This window comes from Rhinoraja longicauda, chromosome 1 (assembly GCF_053455715.1).
Source record: "Rhinoraja longicauda isolate Sanriku21f chromosome 1, sRhiLon1.1, whole genome shotgun sequence".
In the NCBI taxonomy this organism is placed as follows: domain Eukaryota; kingdom Metazoa; phylum Chordata; class Chondrichthyes; order Rajiformes; family Arhynchobatidae; genus Rhinoraja; species Rhinoraja longicauda.
In genome coordinates, this window is record NC_135953.1 from 40,656,044 (window position 1) to 40,677,175 (window position 21,132).

General features: G+C 41.5%; 1 protein-coding gene and 1 non-coding gene across 2 annotated transcripts in view; both read left to right on the forward strand.

The window, feature by feature from the left end:
- Positions 1 to 21,132, forward strand: part of pik3c3 (phosphatidylinositol 3-kinase, catalytic subunit type 3) — an 88,148-nt gene that overhangs the window by 13,077 nt on the left and 53,939 nt on the right. The window contains exons 5-9 of the mRNA XM_078396058.1: positions 7,654 to 7,740; positions 7,932 to 8,027; positions 9,598 to 9,669; positions 15,481 to 15,585; positions 18,533 to 18,625. Of these exons, the coding sequence (XP_078252184.1) occupies positions 7,654 to 7,740; positions 7,932 to 8,027; positions 9,598 to 9,669; positions 15,481 to 15,585; positions 18,533 to 18,625 (453 nt within the window). The remainder of the gene's footprint in view (positions 1 to 7,653; positions 7,741 to 7,931; positions 8,028 to 9,597; positions 9,670 to 15,480; positions 15,586 to 18,532; positions 18,626 to 21,132) is intronic.
- Positions 13,866 to 13,972, forward strand: LOC144601231 (U6 spliceosomal RNA). Its single transcript, XR_013548272.1, has one exon. It is a non-coding gene; the product is annotated as a U6 spliceosomal RNA (small nuclear RNA).

A 21,132-nucleotide genomic window follows, 5' to 3' on the forward strand; every position in this document is an offset into this window, starting at 1 on the left:
ACTCCCTGGTTAACTCATCCCTTCCCACCCAAACCACCCCCTCCCCAGGTACCTACCCCTGCAACCGCAGAAGATGCAACACCTGTTGCTATAAGTCCGCTCTCGACTCTGTCCAGGTGAGGCAGAGGTTCACCTGCACCTCCTCCAATCTCATCTGCGGTATCCGTTGTTCAAGATGTGGACTCTTAAACATTGGCGAGACCAAATGTAGGCTGGGCGATCATTTCGCGAAACACCTTTGCTCAGCCCGCCTGAACCAACCTGATCTCCTGGTTGCTGGACACTTTAATTCTCCTTCCCATTCCTACACAGACCTTTCTCCCTAGGTCTCCATTGCCAGTGAGGCTAAACCCAAATTTGGGGAACAGCATTTTATATTTCGCTTGGACAGTTTACAGCCCAATGGTATGAATATTGATTTCTCACACTTCATGTAGCCACGGGATTCCCTCTCTATCCCTCCCCCATCCAAGTGGCACTAGCTTCTCGTTTTCACCCTACAAACAGCTAACAATGGCTTGTTTTCTTTATCATCGTTACTTTTTTGCATATCTTTTATTCATTGTTCTTTATCTCTCCACATCATCGTCTTTATCTCTAGTTTCCCTTATCCCTAACCAGTCTGAAGAAGGGTCTCGACCCGAAATGTCACCCATTCCTTCTCTCCAGAGATGCTGCCTGTCCCGCTGAGTTACTCCAGCTTTCTGTGTCAATCTACTGACAATATTAAATTGAGTATCTCTTTTATTGCACTCATTAGAAACTAGTTGCATCCCAATTGGAAATAAATCCAGTTTATTGTTCTATGCAGTTATTTGTTGCTTTATAAATAACTTCTGGACTGGATAGCATGCAAACAATGTTTTTCATTGTATCTTGGTACATGTGACAACAATAAACCAAATGAAATAAACCAAGTAAAATTTCAAACTTGTGTAATGTAGATACATGGGACTGGGATAAATGTAATATTTTTACGAGCTAGGGATGGCGGAAGCTCATGGAATGGGAAGTTGTTCTGTATAATCTTTGATACATAAATTACTTTATATTTGGGCTATTTACTTTCTATTAGTTATTTCCCTTGAAGTTGGAAATATGATTTGAGAATTTGCAAGCATAAGATTGCTTCAGAATAAAAGTTTTTATTTAAATGGACTGCTTGTAACAGAAAAGCATTCTTCAGTTCTTTACTTTGATTTCCTCATCTTGTGCTTCAAGGGTACATTGCATAATAGTTGAGAATACTAATTATTTGATTCTATACTATTACAGCTTTAGTTATGAAGATTAAACTGATATTTTGTGTGTGATGCTACAGTGTGTTAGCCATTCATTGGGAAAACTGGTCCATCATTTGAAAGTTTACTAGCAGCTGAGCATAAGTGAATGCTTAAATAATGCCCATTCTTTCTCTTATTGAATTCTGTAGAAGTCTGGGTTTACAGTGTAATCTTAACTGCTGACGTGATACTGCATCAATGGCAGAGAGAATTGTGTCGAGAATGATTGAGAACTGACATTTTTCACTATTCCATTGAGTAATATTTGCATTTTTGCAACCAGGGACATTTGCTTTGGCTGTTACTAACTGACAGACAATAACAGTTTGATTCAGATAAGTATTAATTATAAAGTCAGGTCTGCATCAAATGTCGGATGGATTGAGGCAGGAAATTAGTTTATAAAATTGAGGTTAGGAGTATGGTGCTGTGAGGAGATTCAGGCTTAAAATCAGCACAATGCTGTTTGAGTAAGGTGGTTTAATCATGGTCAGAAAGAGGTGGCATAAATGGAAGGATCATGGGGGCAGCCACGAACGTGCTTTGCATTCATGTTAATTTCTTTCTACAAGCTCTCTGTGCTGGTGTAGGAGACTATGCACTTGCATAAAACACTGAAGGATTGCGTAAAAACAAACTGGTGGAGGAACTTAGTGGGTCAGGTAGCATCTGTAGAGGGAAATGATCAAGCGGCATAGTGGGTCAGAACCCCATCTTCAGATTGATGGAGTTGAGGACAGATAGCTGATGGAAAGAGGTGAGGGGAAGGTGTGGGGTGAGAGCTAGTAGGTAATAGGTGAATCCAAGTAAATAGATTGGGATTGGCAGATGAATCAGGTAGGGGAGAGAAGCTGGAGATAGATCACGAGATAGCAGGTTATAAGTGGAGAAGACAACCTTGCTGATGATGGAATCTGACAAGAAAGGCATGGAGTGAAACGTAGACCCAGAGGGAGGGATGGTGGGCAGAAGGAAACGGGGTGGGTGGGTGGGTGGGAATGGAAGAAAAGTTGACGACCTAGAGTAGGGAGGGGTAGGAGAGAAACAGAAGGAAGAGAGGAAAGGAACTGTGTGATGAGAACAGGGCAATGGAAAGAAAGGTATGCACGAGCGGTGGGGGGATGGTGGAAAGTGTGGGGCGGGGGGGGTGTGGTGGGAAGTGTGGGGGGGGGATAGTGGGAAGTGTGGGGCGGGGGGGTGGTGGGAAGTGTGGGGCGGAGGGGATAGTGGGAAGTGTGGGGGGGGGGTGGGAAGTGTGGGGGGGGGGGGGGGTGTTGTGGTGTATCTGAAATTGGAGAAATCAATGTTCATGTCATTAGGCTGTAGCTACCCAAGTAGCAAACAAGTGGTGTTTTTTTCCAATTTACATGTGGCCTCACTCTGGCAATGGAGGACGGCAAGAACAGAATGGTTGGTGTGGGAAGGGGAATTGAAGTGACGAGCTATCAGGTGCTCCAGGCGAACAGAGCGCAGGTGTTGGACAAAGCAGTCCCCTAGTTTGGGCACCATATCTGAGGGAGGATGCGCTGGAGAGGGTCCAGAGAAGGATTACGAGAATGAGTGGGTTAACATATGATGAGCGTTTGACGGAACTAGGCCTCTACTCGCTGGAGTTTAGAAGAACGAGGGGGGAACCTCATTGAAACGTACAGAATAGTGGAAGGTCTGATAGAGTGGATGTAGAAAGGATGTTTCCACTAGAGTGAGAGTCAAGGACCAGAGGTCATAGCCTCAGAATTAAAGGATATTTCTTTCGGAAGGAGATGAGGAGAAATTTCTTTAGTCAGAGGGTGGTGAATCTGTGGAATTCATTGCCACAGAAAGCTGTGGAGGCCGTCACTGGTCTTTTTTAAGGGAGAAGGCAGGAGAATGGGGTTAAGAGGGGAAGATAGATCAGCCATGATTGAATGGCGGAGTAGACTTGATGGACCGAATGGCCTAATTCTGCTCTTATCCCATGAACATGAGTTTAGGCTTGTTCTCACCATTGTAAAGGAAGCCGAATTGAGAGTATCAGCTGCACCTAAAAAAGCGCATCAACGTCTCTACTTCCTCAGAAAACTGAGGATGTTTTCCACTACAGATGCTCCTCAACCTATGATGGGGTTACGTTCCAAGAAACCCATCGTAAACTGACAATATCGTAAGCCGAAATGCATTTAATACACCTGATCACGTGGCTGGAAGCGAGCTGCGGCTCGCTGCCATTGCCCAGCGTTTGCACCATCGTAAAGTCGAAATATCGTAAGTCGAAACATTGTAAGTCGGGGAGCATCTGTACTCTTACCAACTTCTACAGAGGCACAGAAGAAAGCATCTTATAGGGATGCATCACAGCGTGGTTTGGGAACAGCTCAAGATCACAATAACTTCCAGAGTTGTGGATGAAGCCCAGTCCATCACACAGACCATTCTCCCCACCGCCGACTCCGTCTACACTTCACTCTACCCTATGAAAGCAGCCAACCCAAGGACCTTTTTCACTTCGGTCACCCTGTCTTCCTCCATCTTCTGTCAGGCACAGTCATACAGCATGGAAACAAGCCCTTTGGCCAAACTTGTCCAAGCCGATCAAGATGTCCTTTCTACGCTTGTCTCACATGCCTACGTTTGGCCTGTTCTCTTCCAAACCTTTCCTATCCGTGTACCTGTCCAAATGTCTGTTAAATGTTAATATAGTACTTGCCTCAACTATCTCCTCTAGCATATCAATCCATTTAGCTGTTGCCTTCTGTGTGAAAAAGTTGCCCCTCTAGTTCCTATTAAGCTTTTCCCCTTTCACCATAAATCTACGTCCTTTGGTTCTTGATTCCCCTACTCTTGATAAAAGTCTGTGCATTCATCTTATTTATTTCCCTCGTGATTTTATACATCTCTTATGAGATCGCCCCTCAGCCTTCTGACCTCGAAGGAATAAAATCTTAGCCTGTCCAACCTCTCCTTATAACTCAGACCCTCAAGTCCTGACAACATCCTCATGAATCTAAACATCATTGTAAATAATGTTGCAGCACTAGGCCCATTGTCCCACAGGTCATTGCATTCGGGGCACAAAAATATGATGAAAGATTCTTCCTATGTCATCTTTTAGGTATTGTTTTTCATTTTACCTACCACTCTCTGGATGTAAAATGTCTGTCATTTCCCATTTTCAAAGTATGCTTCTGGTTATTGACTGCTCTGCTCTGCAAAGTAATCGTATACACCACAATTAAGTCTCACGAGGCTTCCTCTGCCTCAAAGAAATCCATAGTAGCTTATCCAATCTCTTGTTTAGAAGGGTTATGGGATTAGGAGGCATAGATCAGCCATGATTGAATGGCGGAGTGGACTCGATGGCCCAAATGGCTTAAATCTACTACTATAATTTGTGAACATGTGAACTCTTCTCACAAGTGAAATGTTCTATTCCTAACAAAATGTTAAAATTGAATACATCTTCCCTGTAATGCGACCCGAACAATATGCAGTGGTACAAGCATTCTGATGTTGAGAATGAATTAAAAAACAAAACCTCAGGCTATAGATATTGAAAGTGTGTACATTAAAAAGACCAGAAAATGCAGTTTCCCTTATTTTTATGGATGTTATTTGCTGGAGCAATGAATTTGACTTTTGAGCTGGATTTTTGAAAAGTGGTGTCCTCTATGGTATTGCCTCGTGCGTTAATAAATTTAAAGCAGAAACACTGAAGTTCAATGGTAATGGCAGTTTAATGAAGATTAATAATGGTCTGGATTTATACTTTTTGTGAAGTGCTTCACAGGATGTGCCTAATTAATATCCAGCGGTAAATGCATGGTTATGTCCACTGTTATGTTTTCTTACAGAAGTGTGATGTCAGAAAGTTATCATTGGAGACAATACTGTCAAGTATCTTGGGAGTTCTGGGTAGTTAGTATTTCAAATCAATAGGACAGAGGGAGGGGACGAGGAAATTTGAATGTCAGTCCTTCTATCTCTTTATATTTTGTTTCTCCACACATGCATTTAAACCTCAAACCTATCTGATGGATCAACAACCTGAAACGTTAATTTGATTCTCTTTCCACAAATGCTGCTTTACCCTATTAACGTAAGCAAATTAATTTTGAATTAAACAGCCACATGCAGGCAAACCATAGAAGAATATGATTCAAATGGGATTAGTGCAGATGGAGAAAAAAGGTCAGCAAGGACATGGTGGGATAATTTATGGAATTTAATCCTGACAAGTGCAAGGTGATGCATTTTTGGAAGTCAACCAGGGGTAGGCCATGTATAAAAAATATCAGGGTGCAAAGAAATGTTCATGGACAGAGAGACTTAGGGTGGCACAGTGGCACAACGGTAGAGTTGCTGCCGTAAAACACCAGAGATCTGGGTTTGATCCTGACTACGGGTGCTGTGGGGAATTTGTAATTTCTCCCTGTGACTGTGGGTTTTCTCTGTGTGTGCCAGTTTCCTCCCATATTCCACAGACGTGTAGTTTGTAGGTTAATTGACTTCTGGAAATTTTCCCTTGTGTGTAGGATCAAACTAGTGTAAAAAACGCTGGAGTAACTCAGCGGGTCAGGAAAAGGAATAGGTGATGGTGATCATCGGTTATCGCAGCCTTGGTGGGCCAAAGGGCCTGTTTCCATGCTGTGTCTCTATAAAAGAAAATCCCTGAAAGTGGTCACACAGGTTCGTAGACACGTTTGCCTTCAGTGGTTGGGGCAGGGAAAATATAAGAGTTGGAGTTATGTTGTAACTCTCAACGAAATGTATGAAATCCCTGCAGGCTAGTTTAGATGCAGGAAGGATATACCTGATGCTGTGTTAGTCTGGAATTGGGGCCCACAGCCTGAGGAAATGGAATAAGACTCAAATGAGGAGAAATTTCTTTACCCCCAAAGAGTGGCAAACCCATGTAATTCTGTAAAATTGAAGACATTTGAAATTTATTCAAGCTATAGATCGTTTGGAAGGAAGTTTAAACCTCTGTCCCACTTAGGCGATTTTTTAGGCGACTACAGGCGACTAGGCTGTCGCCACACGGTCGCCGGGGTGTTGCCTGTATGGTCGTGAGTAGTCTCCAAAGAGTTGTAGCGTTTTTCTGGTCGCCGCTGGATTTTGAAATGTTTAAACATTGTTGGCGACTGTTGGTGTGACGCCAATGATCGTTGTTTGACGTCTCCTGATGTAGGTGCTGTCGTAGGTTGTCGCCAGGTGACGTAGGTTGTCGCCGGTGCTGTCTTCGTTGAATTCCATTGGTGACTACCTATGTCAATCGTCGACAGGTACCGACGTCAAATCCGGAGGCCAAAATGACATGAATTGTCTTCAGTTGTCGCCGACACGGTCGTAGCTTGCCGCGGGTAGACGTAGGTTGACTTCAGTTGTCGTAGGTTGCTGCCTGTGTGGTCGCAGGTTGTCGTAGGTGCGGTCATAGGTGGACGTCCTAAGTCGCGATGATTGGGTCGCCGGTTGTCGATAGCTTGCCGTGGCTTGACGTCGACTAGGTGGTAGGTTGTTGTAGCTTGTTGTAGACATTGTCGTAGGGGGGGTCCAGTCGCCGTTTTTTCGGCGAACTGCTACGACTATTGCAGTCGCCGGCAGTCGCCTAAAAAAACGCCTAACAGAGTTAGAGACCTGTGTTCGTTCTTGCCTCGGGTGCTGTCTGAATGGACTTTGCATGTCCTCTGTGACTGCTTGGGTTTCCTCTGGGTTTAGTTCTAGTTTTAGCAATACACTGTGGAAGCAGGCCCTTCGGCCCATTGAGCCTGTGTCGATCTTTACACTAGTTCTTTTCTAGATACCAGGGGCTATTGTTGGTCGACTTGGACCGAAGGGCCTGTTTCCAGCAATTCAATTCAATTACTTTTGATTCAAGGAATGTGCATAGAAACACGATCTGGTGACAAAACCAAACAAGGATGTTATTAACGTTGAGAAAATATTGAATGTGCTGTCTATACTTAGCGAGCATTAGAAATAAAATTAGTCCAGTATAAGCATCGCTAACTCTGCACATTCAAAGGTCCAGGTAAAGCCACGGCAATAAACTATGGCGGCTGTGTAATGCAATCTATAAATCTGAGAGCAAGGTCCGTGATGCAATGCTATTGTGACTCCCACTTTAATGATTACAAGATAAATAACTGGACCAGTTAATTATAAATCGGCAAACCATTAGGGGTCAATTAAATGATGAACTTTGGCAAATATTCTGTGGACCTGTTGATAATGGACGCTGGAGCTCTGCAGTCGTCAGATAAGCAGTTGTTTGTTGCTGCTTTGCTCATAGTTTTTTTAACTTGTCCAAAATGATTAGTTGAAATGAACTTTCCAATTTTTCATAGAACATTTTGTTTGTAAGCTAGCTGATTTTAGTTTGCTTTTCTTAAAGCTTACCAAAGCACATCGTCAAGGTCACATGGTGAAGGTTGATTGGTTGGACCGGCTTACTTTTCGAGAGATAGAGATGATAAATGAGGTAAGCTGGCTGGAGTTTTACCCGTGTGAATTAACTTTTGGCTTCCTTTTTTCCAGTACCTGCTTAATAATGTTTCTATCCTAAAGCTTTTTGTTTTTTTTGTGTCAATGTAATAGTAGCATAACTTCTTAGTGTATTTTTGTTTTGGTAAGTTGACCTTTGCTACATCATGCATCCCGTTTCTGTTGCAGAGTGAAAAGAGAAGCTCTAATTTTATGTATCTCATGGTTGAATTTCCACGTGTTAAATCTGAAGACAAAGAATACGGTATTGTTTATTATGAAAAGGTTTGTCATTTTCCAATACTATTATGGTACAGGTGATTTTGTAGTACATAAACATGTAGTAAATAGACATGCCTGAATTAATTTTGTGGTTTTTATTTTAAGTTAAGACCAGAATGTAATTGTTTCTTCGTGATAAGATTACAAGCATGCAGGTACAGCAGGCAGTGAAGAAAGCTAATGGCATGTTGGCCCTCATGACAAGAGGAGTTGAGTATAGGAGCAAAGAGGTCCTTCTGCAGTTGTACAGGGCCCTAGTGAGACCACACCTGGAGTACTGTGTGCAGTTTTGGTCTTCAATTTTGAGGAAGGACATTCTTGCTATTGAGGGAGTGCAGCGTAGGTTCACAAGGTTAATTCCCGGAATGGTGGGACTGTCGTATGTTGAAAGACTGGAGTGACTGGGCTTGTATACTGGAATTTAGAAGGATAAGAGGGGATCTTATTGAAACATATAAGATTATTAAGGGATTGGACACGCTAGAGGCAGGATATATGTTCCCAATGTTGGGGGAGTCCAGAACCAGGGGCCACAGTTTAAGAATAAGGGGTAGGCCATTTAGAATGGAAATGAGGAAAAACGTTTTCAGTCAGAGTTGTAAATCTGTGGAATTCTCTGCCTCAGAAGGCAGTGGAGGCCATTTCTCTGGATGCTTTCAAGAAAGAGTTAGATAGAGCTCTTAAAGATAGCGGAGTCAGGGGGTATGGGGAGAGGGCAGGAACGGAGTACTGATTGAGAATGATCAGCCATGATCACATTGAATGGCGGTGCTGGCTCGAAGGGCCGAATGACCTACTCCTGCACCTATTGTCTATTGTCATTTTTAGTAAACTTGGGTGAGATAGTTCACTGATTTTACCCAAGTTCTAACCCCAAACAGTTTTATTTTCCCATTCTAGTTCTTTGAATAGAATTTGATTCATCACATTCTTAGTTTTCTTTAGAGTTGTAACGTTTAATACCTTAACTTGAGTGAATTCTATATGTGAAATTGTTTCTAAATGAGAAAGACATCCATGTTAATGGAGGTGAAGGGATTGGATTCCTGGAAAACAATCTGCATCGCCATTTTTAAAAATGCAAAGCCATGTCATTGTGCATGCATCAAGGAACACAAGTTAAAAAATATTAATCTTGTTTATTGATTTATTTTTTCCCCATAATTTCTGTCAGAGTGAATTTTATTCTGTATCTCAAATTTTTCAGTTGTAATGTCTGAACTTTAAGGGCCAATTTCCGTTTCTCGCAACACAATAGTTGCCCGTTTCCAGTTTACATTTGCAATGCAAATGGACTTCTTAACAATTTCAAACTATGTTGAGGATTATTGCAAGCACTTATTACTAAAAAAGATACTTGTTTTCTTTTTAAGTAAGTATACTTTTAATTTGTGTATTTACTTTTTTAAGCCTTTGTTCACTGAAGAAACAGTCCAACTTCCTGTTTCTGCCCGAAGTATGAAATGTCTCACAAAGATTCCATTGATAATGTCAGAAGATATTATGCCTTAGATCATTTCTACTAACAAAATAATTAGATCATTTATTATCTCTTATGTGCAATTTTAACCAGGATGGTGATGAATCATCTGCAAATTTAACAAGTTCTGAGATTGTCAAAGTGCCAGATCCTCAAATGTCAATGGTATGTACAACTTCAAATTACATTGGTGTTTTCCCACAAAATTTATGTGCTGCCTTTTCTTTTGGTAAAAAATGTTCAAATGGTTTTCATATTATACGATACAATAGAACTTTATTCATCCCAGGAGGGAAACTGGTCTGCCAACAGTCATAAAACACAAAAAGATACATAAAACATGAAATTAAAGTGATGAGTGGAAAGTCCAGGATTGGGGATATGCAAAGATTGGGGAGTAGGGGGGAAGGGGAGTCCGTCTACCCCACTTCAGAAGGGGGAGGCATTGTACAGTTGTTAGCCGCAGGGAAAAGGGATCTCCTGTGGCATTCTGTGCTGCATCTTGGGGAACCAGTCTGTTGCTGAAGGTGCTCCTCAGGTTGACCAGTGTGTCATGGAGGGGGTGAGCTGTATTGTCCAAGATGCTCCGCAGTTTGAGGAGCATCCTCCCCTCGAAGACCACCTCAAGTGAATCCAACTCCATTCCAAGGACGGAGCCAACCTTCCTGATGAGCTTGTTAATTATGTTGGCGCCCACGGCCTTCGCCTTGCTACTCCAGCACACGACAACGAAGAAGATGGCACTGGCCACCACCGATTGATAGAACATCTGCAGCATCTTACTGCAGATGTTGAAAGAGCGGAGACTCCTCAGAAAGCACAGATGGCTCTCTTCCTTATTACACAGTGCCTCAGTGCTCCTGGACCAGTCCAGTTTATTGTCCAGGTAGACTCCAAGGTACTTGTACTCCCTGGTAAACTGCACATCCACACCCTTGATGGAGACGGGACAGGTGTGTTCCTCTCCTCCTAAAGTCCACCACTAACACTTTAGTCTTGTCGGTGTTGAGCTGCAGGTGATTCAGCCCACTCCACTCAACAAAGTTGTTGACTACACCTCTGTATTGTGCCTTTCAATGAGATCACCTCTCATAATATAAACTGTAAGAGAGTTTAGGCTCCCAGTATGCTTTGTTTTTCCGTTTTGAACAATTGGGTGTGTGGAATATTGCATGCAGTACTGGTCGCCCCATTACAAGAAAGACGTGGAGGCTTTGGAGAGGATGCAGAGGAGGTTTTTCAGAATGTTATCTGAATTAGGGGGTTTCAGCAGCATGGAGAGGTTGGATAGACTTCGATCGTTTTCTCTGGAACGTCAGAATTTGACGGGAGGCTTGAAAGAAGTGTACTAAATTATGAGAAGCATAGAGAGGGTAGACAGTCAGAAACATTTGTCCAAGGTGGAAATGTCCAACACTAGAGGGCATAGCTACAGTGCCCTCCATACTGTTTGGGCCAAAGACCCATCATTTATTTATTTGCCTCTGTACTCCACAATTTGAGATTTGTAATAGAAAAAATCATGTGGTTAAAGTGCACATTTTCAGATTTTAATAAAGGCCATTTTTATACATTTTGTTTTCACCATGTAGAAATTACCACAGTGTTTATACATAGTCCCGCCATTTCAGGGCACCATAATTTTTGGGACACAGCAATGTCATGTAAGTGAAATTAGTCATGTTTAGTATTTTGTTGCATATCCTTTGCATGCAATGACTGCTTGAATTCTGCGATTCATGGACATCACCAGTTGCTGGGTGTCTTCTCTGGTGATACTCTGCCAAGCCTGTATTGCAGCCATCTTTAGCTTCTGCTTGTTTTGGGGGCTAGTCCCCTTCAGTTTTCTCTTCAGCATATAAAAGGCATGCTCAATTGAGTTCAGATTAGGTGATTGACTTGGCCACTCAAGAATTGACCATTTTTTAGCTTTGAAAAACTCCTTTGTTACTTTAGCAGTATGTTTGGGATCATTGTCTTGTTGCATATCCTTTGCAATGAGTTTTGAGACATTTGTTTGAACTTGAGCAGATCAGATGTGTGTATACACTTCAGAATTCATTATGCTACTACCATCAGCAGTTGTATCATCAATGGAGATAAGTGAGCCAGTACCTTCGCAGCCATGCATGCCCAGGCCATAACACCCCCACCACTGTGTTTCACAGATAAGGTGGTATGCTTTGGATCTTGGGCAATTCCTTCTCTCCCCCATACTTTGCTCTTGCCATTACTCTGATATACGTTAATCTTCATCTCATCTGCCCACAAGACCTTTTTCAAGAACTATGGTTGCTCTTTTAAGCACTTCTTGGCAAACTGTAACCTAGCCATCATATTTTTGCGGCTGACCAGTGGTTTGCATCTTGGTGTGTAGCCTCTGTATTTCTGTTCATGAAGTCTTCTGCAGACAGTGGTCATTGACAAATCTACACCTGAAGTCTGAAGAGTGTTTCTGATCTGTCGGACAGGTGTTTGGGGATTTTTCTTTATTATAGAGAGAATTCTTCTGTCATCAGCTGTGGAACTCTTCCTTGGCCTGCCATTCCTTTCGCGATTAGTAAGCTCACCAGTGCTCTCTTTCTTCTTAATGATGTTACAAACAGTTGATTTTGGTAAGCCTAAGGTTTGGCTGACAGTTTTATCCTTGTTTCTCAGTTTGGCTAACAGTTTTATCCTTGTTTCTCAGTCTTATAATGGCTTCTTTGCAACTGTGGTCCTCATGTTGATAAACAGCAATAAAAGTTTTCAAAGGTGATGGAAAGACTGGAGGAAAGATTAGGTGCCGAGAGCTCTCGTATACCTGCATTAAGGAGGCAATTAAACACACGTGAGCAATTACAAACACCTTTGAAGCCATGTGTCCCAAACATTATGGTGCCCTTAAATTGGGGGGGGGGGGGGGGGGACTATGTATAAACACTGTTGTAATTTCTGCAGGGTGAAACCAAAATGTATAAAAATGGCCTTTAATATAATCTGACAATGTGCTCTTTAACCACATGTGATTTTTTTCTATTTCAAATTTCAAATTGTGGAGTACAGAGGTAAATGAATAAATGATGGGTCTTTGTCCCAAACATTATGGAGTGCACTGTATAAGGTGAGAGCGGGCAAGTTTAATGGAAGTATGTGCAGTAAGTATTTTACACAGAGAGTGGTGGTGGCCTAGAATCCATTGCCAGAGGTGGTGGTACAGGCAAATGCAATAGTGCTTTTTAAGAGGCTTTTAGGTAGGCAGGTGTGTTCCTCTCCTCCTAAAGTCCACCACTAACTACTTAGTTTTTTCGGTGTTGAGCTGCAGGTGATTCAGCCCATACCACTCAACAAAGTCATTGAATACACCTCTGTATTCAGCTTCTCTCCCCTCACTGATGCAGCCCACTATTGCAGTCATCTGAAAACTTCTGCAAGTGGCATGAGTTCGAATTGTATCTGGTCTGAGGTGTAGATGGTAAACAGGAAGGGAGAGAGGACCGTCTCTTGTGGGGCCCATGCGTTGCTCACTACCATGTCCGAGACACAGTTCTGTAGCCTGACAGGCTGTGGTCGTCCAGTCAGGTTGTTGGTGATCCAGGACACCAATGGAGCATCCACCTGCATCTTTGTCAGTTTGCTCCCCAGCAGTGCAGGCGTTAAAAGAACTGGAGAAGTAAAAAAAAAGACTCACAGTGCTGAGCCCTATCACAATCCCTGATGCAATTTACCGAACATGACCATTGTCGTGTGTTTCGGTGGCACCTTCATACTTCATACTTCAGAATGTAAGACTTGAAGCCACCCTCCCATTCAGTAATATCAAGACTAATTCTGTACCTTGGGTCCAACTTTTTTTTTACCTCTACTCCCTGCTTTGCACCTCTTAATCGACCCTCACTACTCATTCTCACATCCTCATTTTTTCTCAACCTCGAAAAATTAATTAATTTCATCATCCAAACCCTCCTGAAATGAAATATGTTATGAATTGCAAGACCATCACCTTATTTCAGTCTTAAATGGACAAAATCTCATACTGACACTGTTCCATGTAGTTCTAATTTCTTCTGCCAGAGGGAGCCGAATCTCAGCATCTACCCTCTCAGTCACTGTGCTCTGGAAAAACAACCAATCCTGTTCATTCTTTCTTCAAATGAAAATCCCCTCATTTGAACATAAAAAGAAGTGAATCGGTACTGCAAATTTTTTAAAGGTGTTTGTTGTGGAGCAAACATATCACCCATCCAGTCTGTTCACTGGTTCAGCAGAAACATGTACTTGAACAATCTTGCACATTGAGGAGAGGAAAAGAGGTGTACTCACCTTATCTGTGGAATTTACAGACAATTCTGATTGTAAAAGTACCAATCTGTGTACATACTTTGCTCGCTTTGGCAGCACATATACTAAAATTGGAACGATACAGAGAAGATTAGCATGGCCCCTGCGCAAGGATGACTTACAAATAAAGCATGACCCCTCCAATTCTCTCTCTCTAACCCCAAGGCAATTCAGTTATAATTTCTTCACTAACCTGAGGTCCCGAGTTGTAAAAGTATAGGATTATTCATTTCTGATTTCAGGTTTTCTGCGTGGTCATCTATTGCTCACAGAACTCTTCTTTTGGTTAGGGTTTGCTGATGTTTTATGCCTAAAATATTATTCAGCTGACCTGGACTGCTTGGTATAGGATCAAGAGAAATGCCTGAGCTTTGGACCCTAATTCCTTTTCATCAACAAAGTCGCATGATTTTACATCTAAGACATACATGATCTGCCTTGCTCCTATCTCTACAACAATTTACAGCCTGGGACTTTACCATTCTCAAACTTGTCAACGTGAAATATTGCTCTGTTTCTTTCCCCACAGATGCTATCTGCCCTGCCAACTTTCCTTTGCATTTGCAGTATTTATTTCAATGATTCTGTTGTTCTGCTGGCAAGCATTCTGCCTTCAATAAACATTATGGTGTCCAAATTACCATTCCTAGCAATTTGCAGCAAACTCCATTTTCATTCGTTTCTCTGCCCTCTGGCCAATGTTGATTCCCAGTGAAGTAGCTTTTACCTCATCCGTGTTTCCAACTTTCTCCAGGCCCTCTTCTCTCCGTAACCCCCAAGGCAGCCCTAGGGTCTGAGATTCACTATTTTTTGCATCACAAGCATCCCTGATTGTTCCAGCATCAGAGATGACAGAGACTGCAAATACTGAAATCTGAAACAAACAAAAAAAGAATGCTAGAAGAACTCAGTGGGTCAAGCAGTATCTATGGAGGCAAAAATTGCATGTTGATGTTTCGGTATGTGACCCTGAATTTGGATCTTGCAGCATTCTGTTCTTTGTTCCAACGTCAGCATCTGTACCTTTTAGCTTCTTTAGATATCTAGATCCAAAACTCTGAAAGCCCCTCCTGAAATCCCTAATTTCAATGCACTTGAAAGCTTTCCTATTGGATCGTGCATTTGGTCACCTTTTCTATTACTCCATGTGGCTCAGTAAAATGTTAATTTTGGCACCCATGATGTACTTTGGTATTATTATTACTGCATTAAAATGCAGTATTTAAATGAACATTATTGTTGGCAATGTCCTTTGATTTAAACACAGTAAATTGGTAATGACATTGTCGTTGAAAGAACTGAATTCAATACGTTGGCACTCAAATGTCACACTGATCAATAATGCAGCTGTGATGACTACGAGAAGTTTTTGCATGAGGAATGCTTTTCTGTAGTTGTGATTTTAGATATTTTATGTTTTGATGCATTTTTTAATTAAATTCATTGTACACCTTGACTTGTGATTGCCCTTTTGTCTTCGGCATGTTTCATTCTGATGATGTCCACGTTACTGTTCATTTCCTTTTATTACCATCTCAATTTGGTGATCAAAAGAGTTCACATGAAGTTCATGGAGGCTTAAATAGTTAAATGTATAATGCTTGTTTCTTCATGTCTTGTCAAAATCATTGACTAAGTTGTATATTGTTTTAATAGGAGAATTTAGTAGAAAGTAAGCATCATAAACTTGCTCGAAGTTTGAGAAGTGGACCTTCAGATCATGATCTGAAGCCAAACGCTGCTACACGTGATCAACTTAATGTGAGTACAAATTGAAAACAGTCTCTGAAAAGATAGCAACGAGTGTTTTCCTTACAAATATAATTTTAGACTTTGCTTTTTATATTTAGGAGAATGTGAATTGCACTCCAAAGCATTTCCATCAATGTAACTAATTTATCTTACTGTTTCTTACATTTATCAACTGGGGTCGGCCTAAGTCCATCTGGGTGGGGTAGAATTAGCTGCAGCTTAGACTAGCAAAACAAAGAAATGTTTTAAATGACTATTAACACCCCTCCCAACCCTTTTGAATTTGCCGGAAAGTTTCCGCTTTCTTATTTCATTTCCGTCATTCCGATTACGCCCCACATATTTAGGCAAATCAGTTGGTAATTGCAATTTGTCAATTCGGCCGCTAGAGGTCGGTAGAGGTTCCGCGATAAATCCCCCACACCCTGAATGTCTCCCCGAAAATGTGGCACCTAGGTTGGGCAAGGCAGCCAATCTTAACCTCATCGGGATTTCCATGGCTGATCGGTGGGTTGAATTTGCAACCTGCGGCCGGGGCTCTGGAACTTCAGCCCAGCTGGAGCCAGCACATCTATCCCCATAGCTGAGTTCCTTGGCCGGCTGGATAAACCAGCAAAGCTCTGGAACCAAAGTGCCAGAAAATCAGTGGTGGAACTGTAATGAGTAAATATTAAATTTAAGTGCAAGATTATATAACTATACTTAATTAAGACGGGGTTAAAATATAAAACACAACAGAAAAGCAAATTACCACCTTTTTGGGCTGATTATCAATTAATGTGCGAATTTACTTCAACAAGTACTTCAGTCTGAAGAAGGGTCTCGACCTGAAACATCACCCATTCCTTCTCTCCTGAGATGCTGCATGACCTGCTGAATTACTCCAGCATTTTGTGAATAAACAAGTACTTCAATATGTACTTCAATAAGCAAGATGATATTATAGTCGGAATTACTGCAATACGTGGGTTTGTTTTCCCCAGGACTAGAACCAATGTAGAACAGAAATGCACATCCTTGCTAATCATATGTAAATGCATTTTTGAGTCATTTTTGTGTTTAATTTCATATTCGTAATTTTAATATTCACGCACGGCATATTCTTGGAAAATTCTTGGGTATTCTTGGTTTGTTTGTGTGTATGTGTTTATGTATGTACCATGCCCAATACCCAGCCAAAACGGTACATAATAGCGTGCCAATTTTAGGCCCACCTTACTCACCATTGTCCTGCGGACCCTTTAAAACAAGTTTCATTCAAATTGGCGTTGTATTTTTAAAGTTAGAGAGATTTTAAAGTAAAAAAATTACCTTTTAAACCAATTTCATAATGATCTTCACCATGTGATGTCATAATAGGACCTGTACGAGTGCGAGCCAATGAGTGAGGGAGGCCAGGGAGTCGTGGCCAATAAACCGACTTTAACAAATGCGACTTTAACAACGGTTGAGAAACGCTGTGACAGATGGTATAGGAGTGATCGAAATTACCGACTGTTTTATCATATCATATCATATATATACAGCCGGAAACAGGCCTTTTCGGCCCACCAAGTCCATGCCGCCCAGCGATCCCCGTACATTAACACTATCCTACACCCACTAGGGACAATTTTTACATTTACCCAGCCAATTAACCTACATACCTGTACGTCTTTGGAGTGTGGGAGGAAACCGAAGATCTCGGAGAAAACCCACGCAGGTCACGGGGAGAACGTACAAACTCCTTACAGTGCAGCACCCGTAGTCAGGATCGAACCTGAGTCTCCGGCGCTGCATTCGCTGTAAAGCAGCAACTCTACCGCTGCGCTACCGTGCCGCCTTTTCGGATGGTCAATATCAATGCGTTGTATTGCGATCCTTGTTAGCACGGTCACAGACTCGCGCTATGAAATCCTTCCGTATGCTTAGTCGAGTCGCATATATCAACTCTTTCTTCATAACTTAGTCATACATTTTATGTCCATTGTTCTTTCACTCAATACCAAGAGAATTGGGATGTGTAAGGAAAAAGCAAAATAGAATAAACAAAACAAAACATTTTTTTCTTTGTGTTGCAAAAAGTATCTCTGTTCAATAACCTTTCTATAAATAGCAGAATATACTCATGATGGGCCCGACATTGTACATGTAGTCCAAGAACTACAGACTGTTGGAAATAATCATTTTTCACACATGAATGGAGCACAACGAGTATGCGCATTTGGCGTGCATGCATCTTTTTTGATGAAAAGTTGCATTATATTGCATTATGTAAAACTCTGAATTTTGGACATCAAAATTATGAATTTGTAAAATCAAATGTTGGGAGGTCTATATTAAGGTAAACTTAAGGTCTCAAATATTAATAAGGACTATAGATAATATGGTGCTACAAGGAACTACAGAACTACAGATGATTAACTGTTGTACAACACTGCAAAATATTGTGCAATACTATGACATTTCTAATGACCTAGTAGCTTTATCCCATCACTGCACCTCGATTTCTGACTCTTTGATTCTGAAAGCAACTCATTACAGAGATCACCTGTAAAGAGGGTTGCTATCTGTGCAGGTGATTCCTCCCTGTCCACAGCTTCCCTGTAAGCTCGCTTTATTCTCAAAATGTATTGGTTTTTAACACCTGTTGATTTTTTTTGTGATTGTTTTTGCCCTGATAGACTTCAATCAGGTCCTGTCTTGACAGGGATATTGGTAGAAATGGAAATGGAAGTTGGAAGATCATGCAGTAACATGTTAATGCAAAGACAGTAATTTCAGTCGCGATAATGTCCAAAGTGAAAGAGTAGGTTTTCCCGTATGTAAATGTATTACGGTAATTTTTGTTTTCTCCCTGGTAAGAAGTTTGACAATGGTAAGAATGGCTCGGATTTACTTCATGCATTTATAAAGATAGCTGAATCAGAATAACATACTTTACTAATCACTATTTTTACTTGATACTTTTTTCCAGATTATTTTAAATTATCCTCCCACTAAATTATTGTCGTCTGAAGAACAAGATCTTGTTTGGAAATTTAGGTACTACCTCACCAATCAAGAGAAGGTTGGTATTTTTTTTAACAATGAATCTGATAATGCATTAGATCCAGGAAGTTTTTATTTCTTTTAAATTCATGATTTCAATTCAAAGAAGCATAATTGGCTGATTTTACAGTGACTTGGAAAACAGCAAACTGTTTTCACTTGTAGGGCAAAGATAGACACAAAATGCTGGAGTAATAGCGTGATGTTTCGAGTTGAGACCCTTCTTCAGACAGATGTTAGGGGAGAGGGAAATGCATAGATAAGGAAGTGTAAGGTGTGAAAACAGGACAAAGGTGGAAGTGAGGACAAAAGGGACACTGCCCTGTTACGAATGGGGGAAGGGGGAGCGAGCGGAACTGCGGGATATCGAGGAGACCCTAGTGAGGCTATCATCTATCATTATCCCCCCCAGTCCTCACCAAGGAAATTGTTTGCTCTGCATCATTTCACTCAACTTGCTTTCAGCTTTGATCAATTTATGCTTTGGTGAAATTGACTGAAAGTACCACTCTTAAAATGCACAATATTGAACAAAGTGTTTTCATATCAACTTTCTGCTAGTACATAATCAGTAAAATAAAGTATGTCCATCATATCCCTGTCAATGTTCGTGGTAATGAGCACCCCACCCCTTTTAAATTACATTGGAATGGAGGATTGAACACATTTGCTTTTTTTTTGAGCAACACATTGCAATTTCCAAAACAGATGTGCTCCAAAAACAAATTGGCTTCATGAAGCAAAGGTGGTAGTGGAAAGTTCTTTTTTAAACTGGAAGCCTGTGACTCAAGGGGGAGGACGAGCAGCCAGAAGTAATTGTGGACATTGGCACAAATTACGTGGTTAGGAAAAGGGATGAGGCCCTGCAATGGGAATATATGGAGTTAGGCAGATGATTCAAAAACGGGGTAGTGATCTCCATATTATTCATGGTGCCACGTGCTAGTAAGGGAGGAATAGGAAGACAGGATAGATGAATGTGTGGCTCAGGAGTTGGTGTGGGGAGCAGGGATTCAGATTTTTAGACCATTGGCATCTCTTATGTGGCAGAGGTGACCTGCACAAGGGGGACTGGTTGCATATGAACTGGAGGGGGACCAATATCTGTGTAGGTGGTTCACTCGTGCTACTTGGAAGGGTTTAATTGAGATAGTGATGAGAAGGCAGAGGTTAGGACAGTAAGGCTCAAAGAAAGGACAGACAGGGAGAGGTGAAGGAATATGGTGACGCTGATGGGCTGAAGCTTGTTTATTTTAATGAAAGATGCATTGTGGAGAAAGCAGATAAACCCAGAGTTTGGATTGAAGCTTGGGATTATGATGATGTGGTCATTGCAGAAAGGTGGTTGTGAGAGGAACATCAAATACTAAAGGGTGAGAAGGGCAAAGATTAAAGGAATTTGCAGGCCATTTTTTTTTACCAAGAGGGCGGTGAGTGGCTGGAAGGCGTAGCTAGGTAGGGTTGTTGAGGCAGATACAATGGTGGCATTTAAGAGACTTTTGGATAGACCTATGAATGTGAAGGGAATGGAGGAATATGAATTAGATAAGAGATGGGCTTGGCATTATGTTCAGCACAGACGTTGTGGGCCATAGGGCCTGTTCTTGTGCTGTACTGTTCTGTCCTATGACGTCTTGTACCTAACGATACAGTGCTGAGAGCATGACTGTTTGTCATCAATATCAATGATTTGGATAAGAATGTACAAGTGTTGATTAGTAAGTTTGCAGATGACAGTAAAATAGGTGGTATCATAGACACTGAAGATGGTAATCTAGAAACACAGCAGGATGTTATCACCTGGGCACCTCGATCAAACAATGGCAAATAAAGTTTAATGCAAATAAATGTAAGGCGTTACATTATGTGAAGGCAAACTAGGACTGGTTCTTCACAGTGAATAGTAGTGCCATGTGGAATGTTATAGAGCAGCAGTACCTCAGAGTATAGGCACACAATTTCCTGAAAGTAATGTCACAATTAGACAGTGTGTTGATGAAGACTTTTGGCATGTCAGCTTTCATCAGTTAGGAAATGAGTATTGAAATTGGAACTACAAGGAACTGCAGATGCTGGAATCTTGAGTAAAATACAAAGTGCTGGAGTAGCTCATTGGGTCAGGCAGCAATGCTGGTGGGCATGGGTAAGCAATGTTTCAGATTGGGGCGCTTTTTCAGAGAATGTTGCCAGGAATTGCGCTCTTGAAGTTCAGGCGGAGGTTGGCAGGCTTGGACTTTATTCCTTGAAGTGCAGGAGATAATTGGGTAATATGAAGGTGGATTAAGTCATGAGGGGAATAGATAGAATGAATGCAGAGTATGTTTCCCATTGTTGAGGAATCAAGAACTAGAGGGCATAGGTTTAAGGTATGAGAGGAAAGATTTAATAGAAACCTAGGGGGCAACCTTTTCCACACACAGGATGGTGGATATGATAAATGAGCTGCCAGAGAAAGTGCAGGTGCAATAATAACATTTAAACACATTTGGCCAGGGACACAGATAGGAAAGGTTTAGATAGATATGG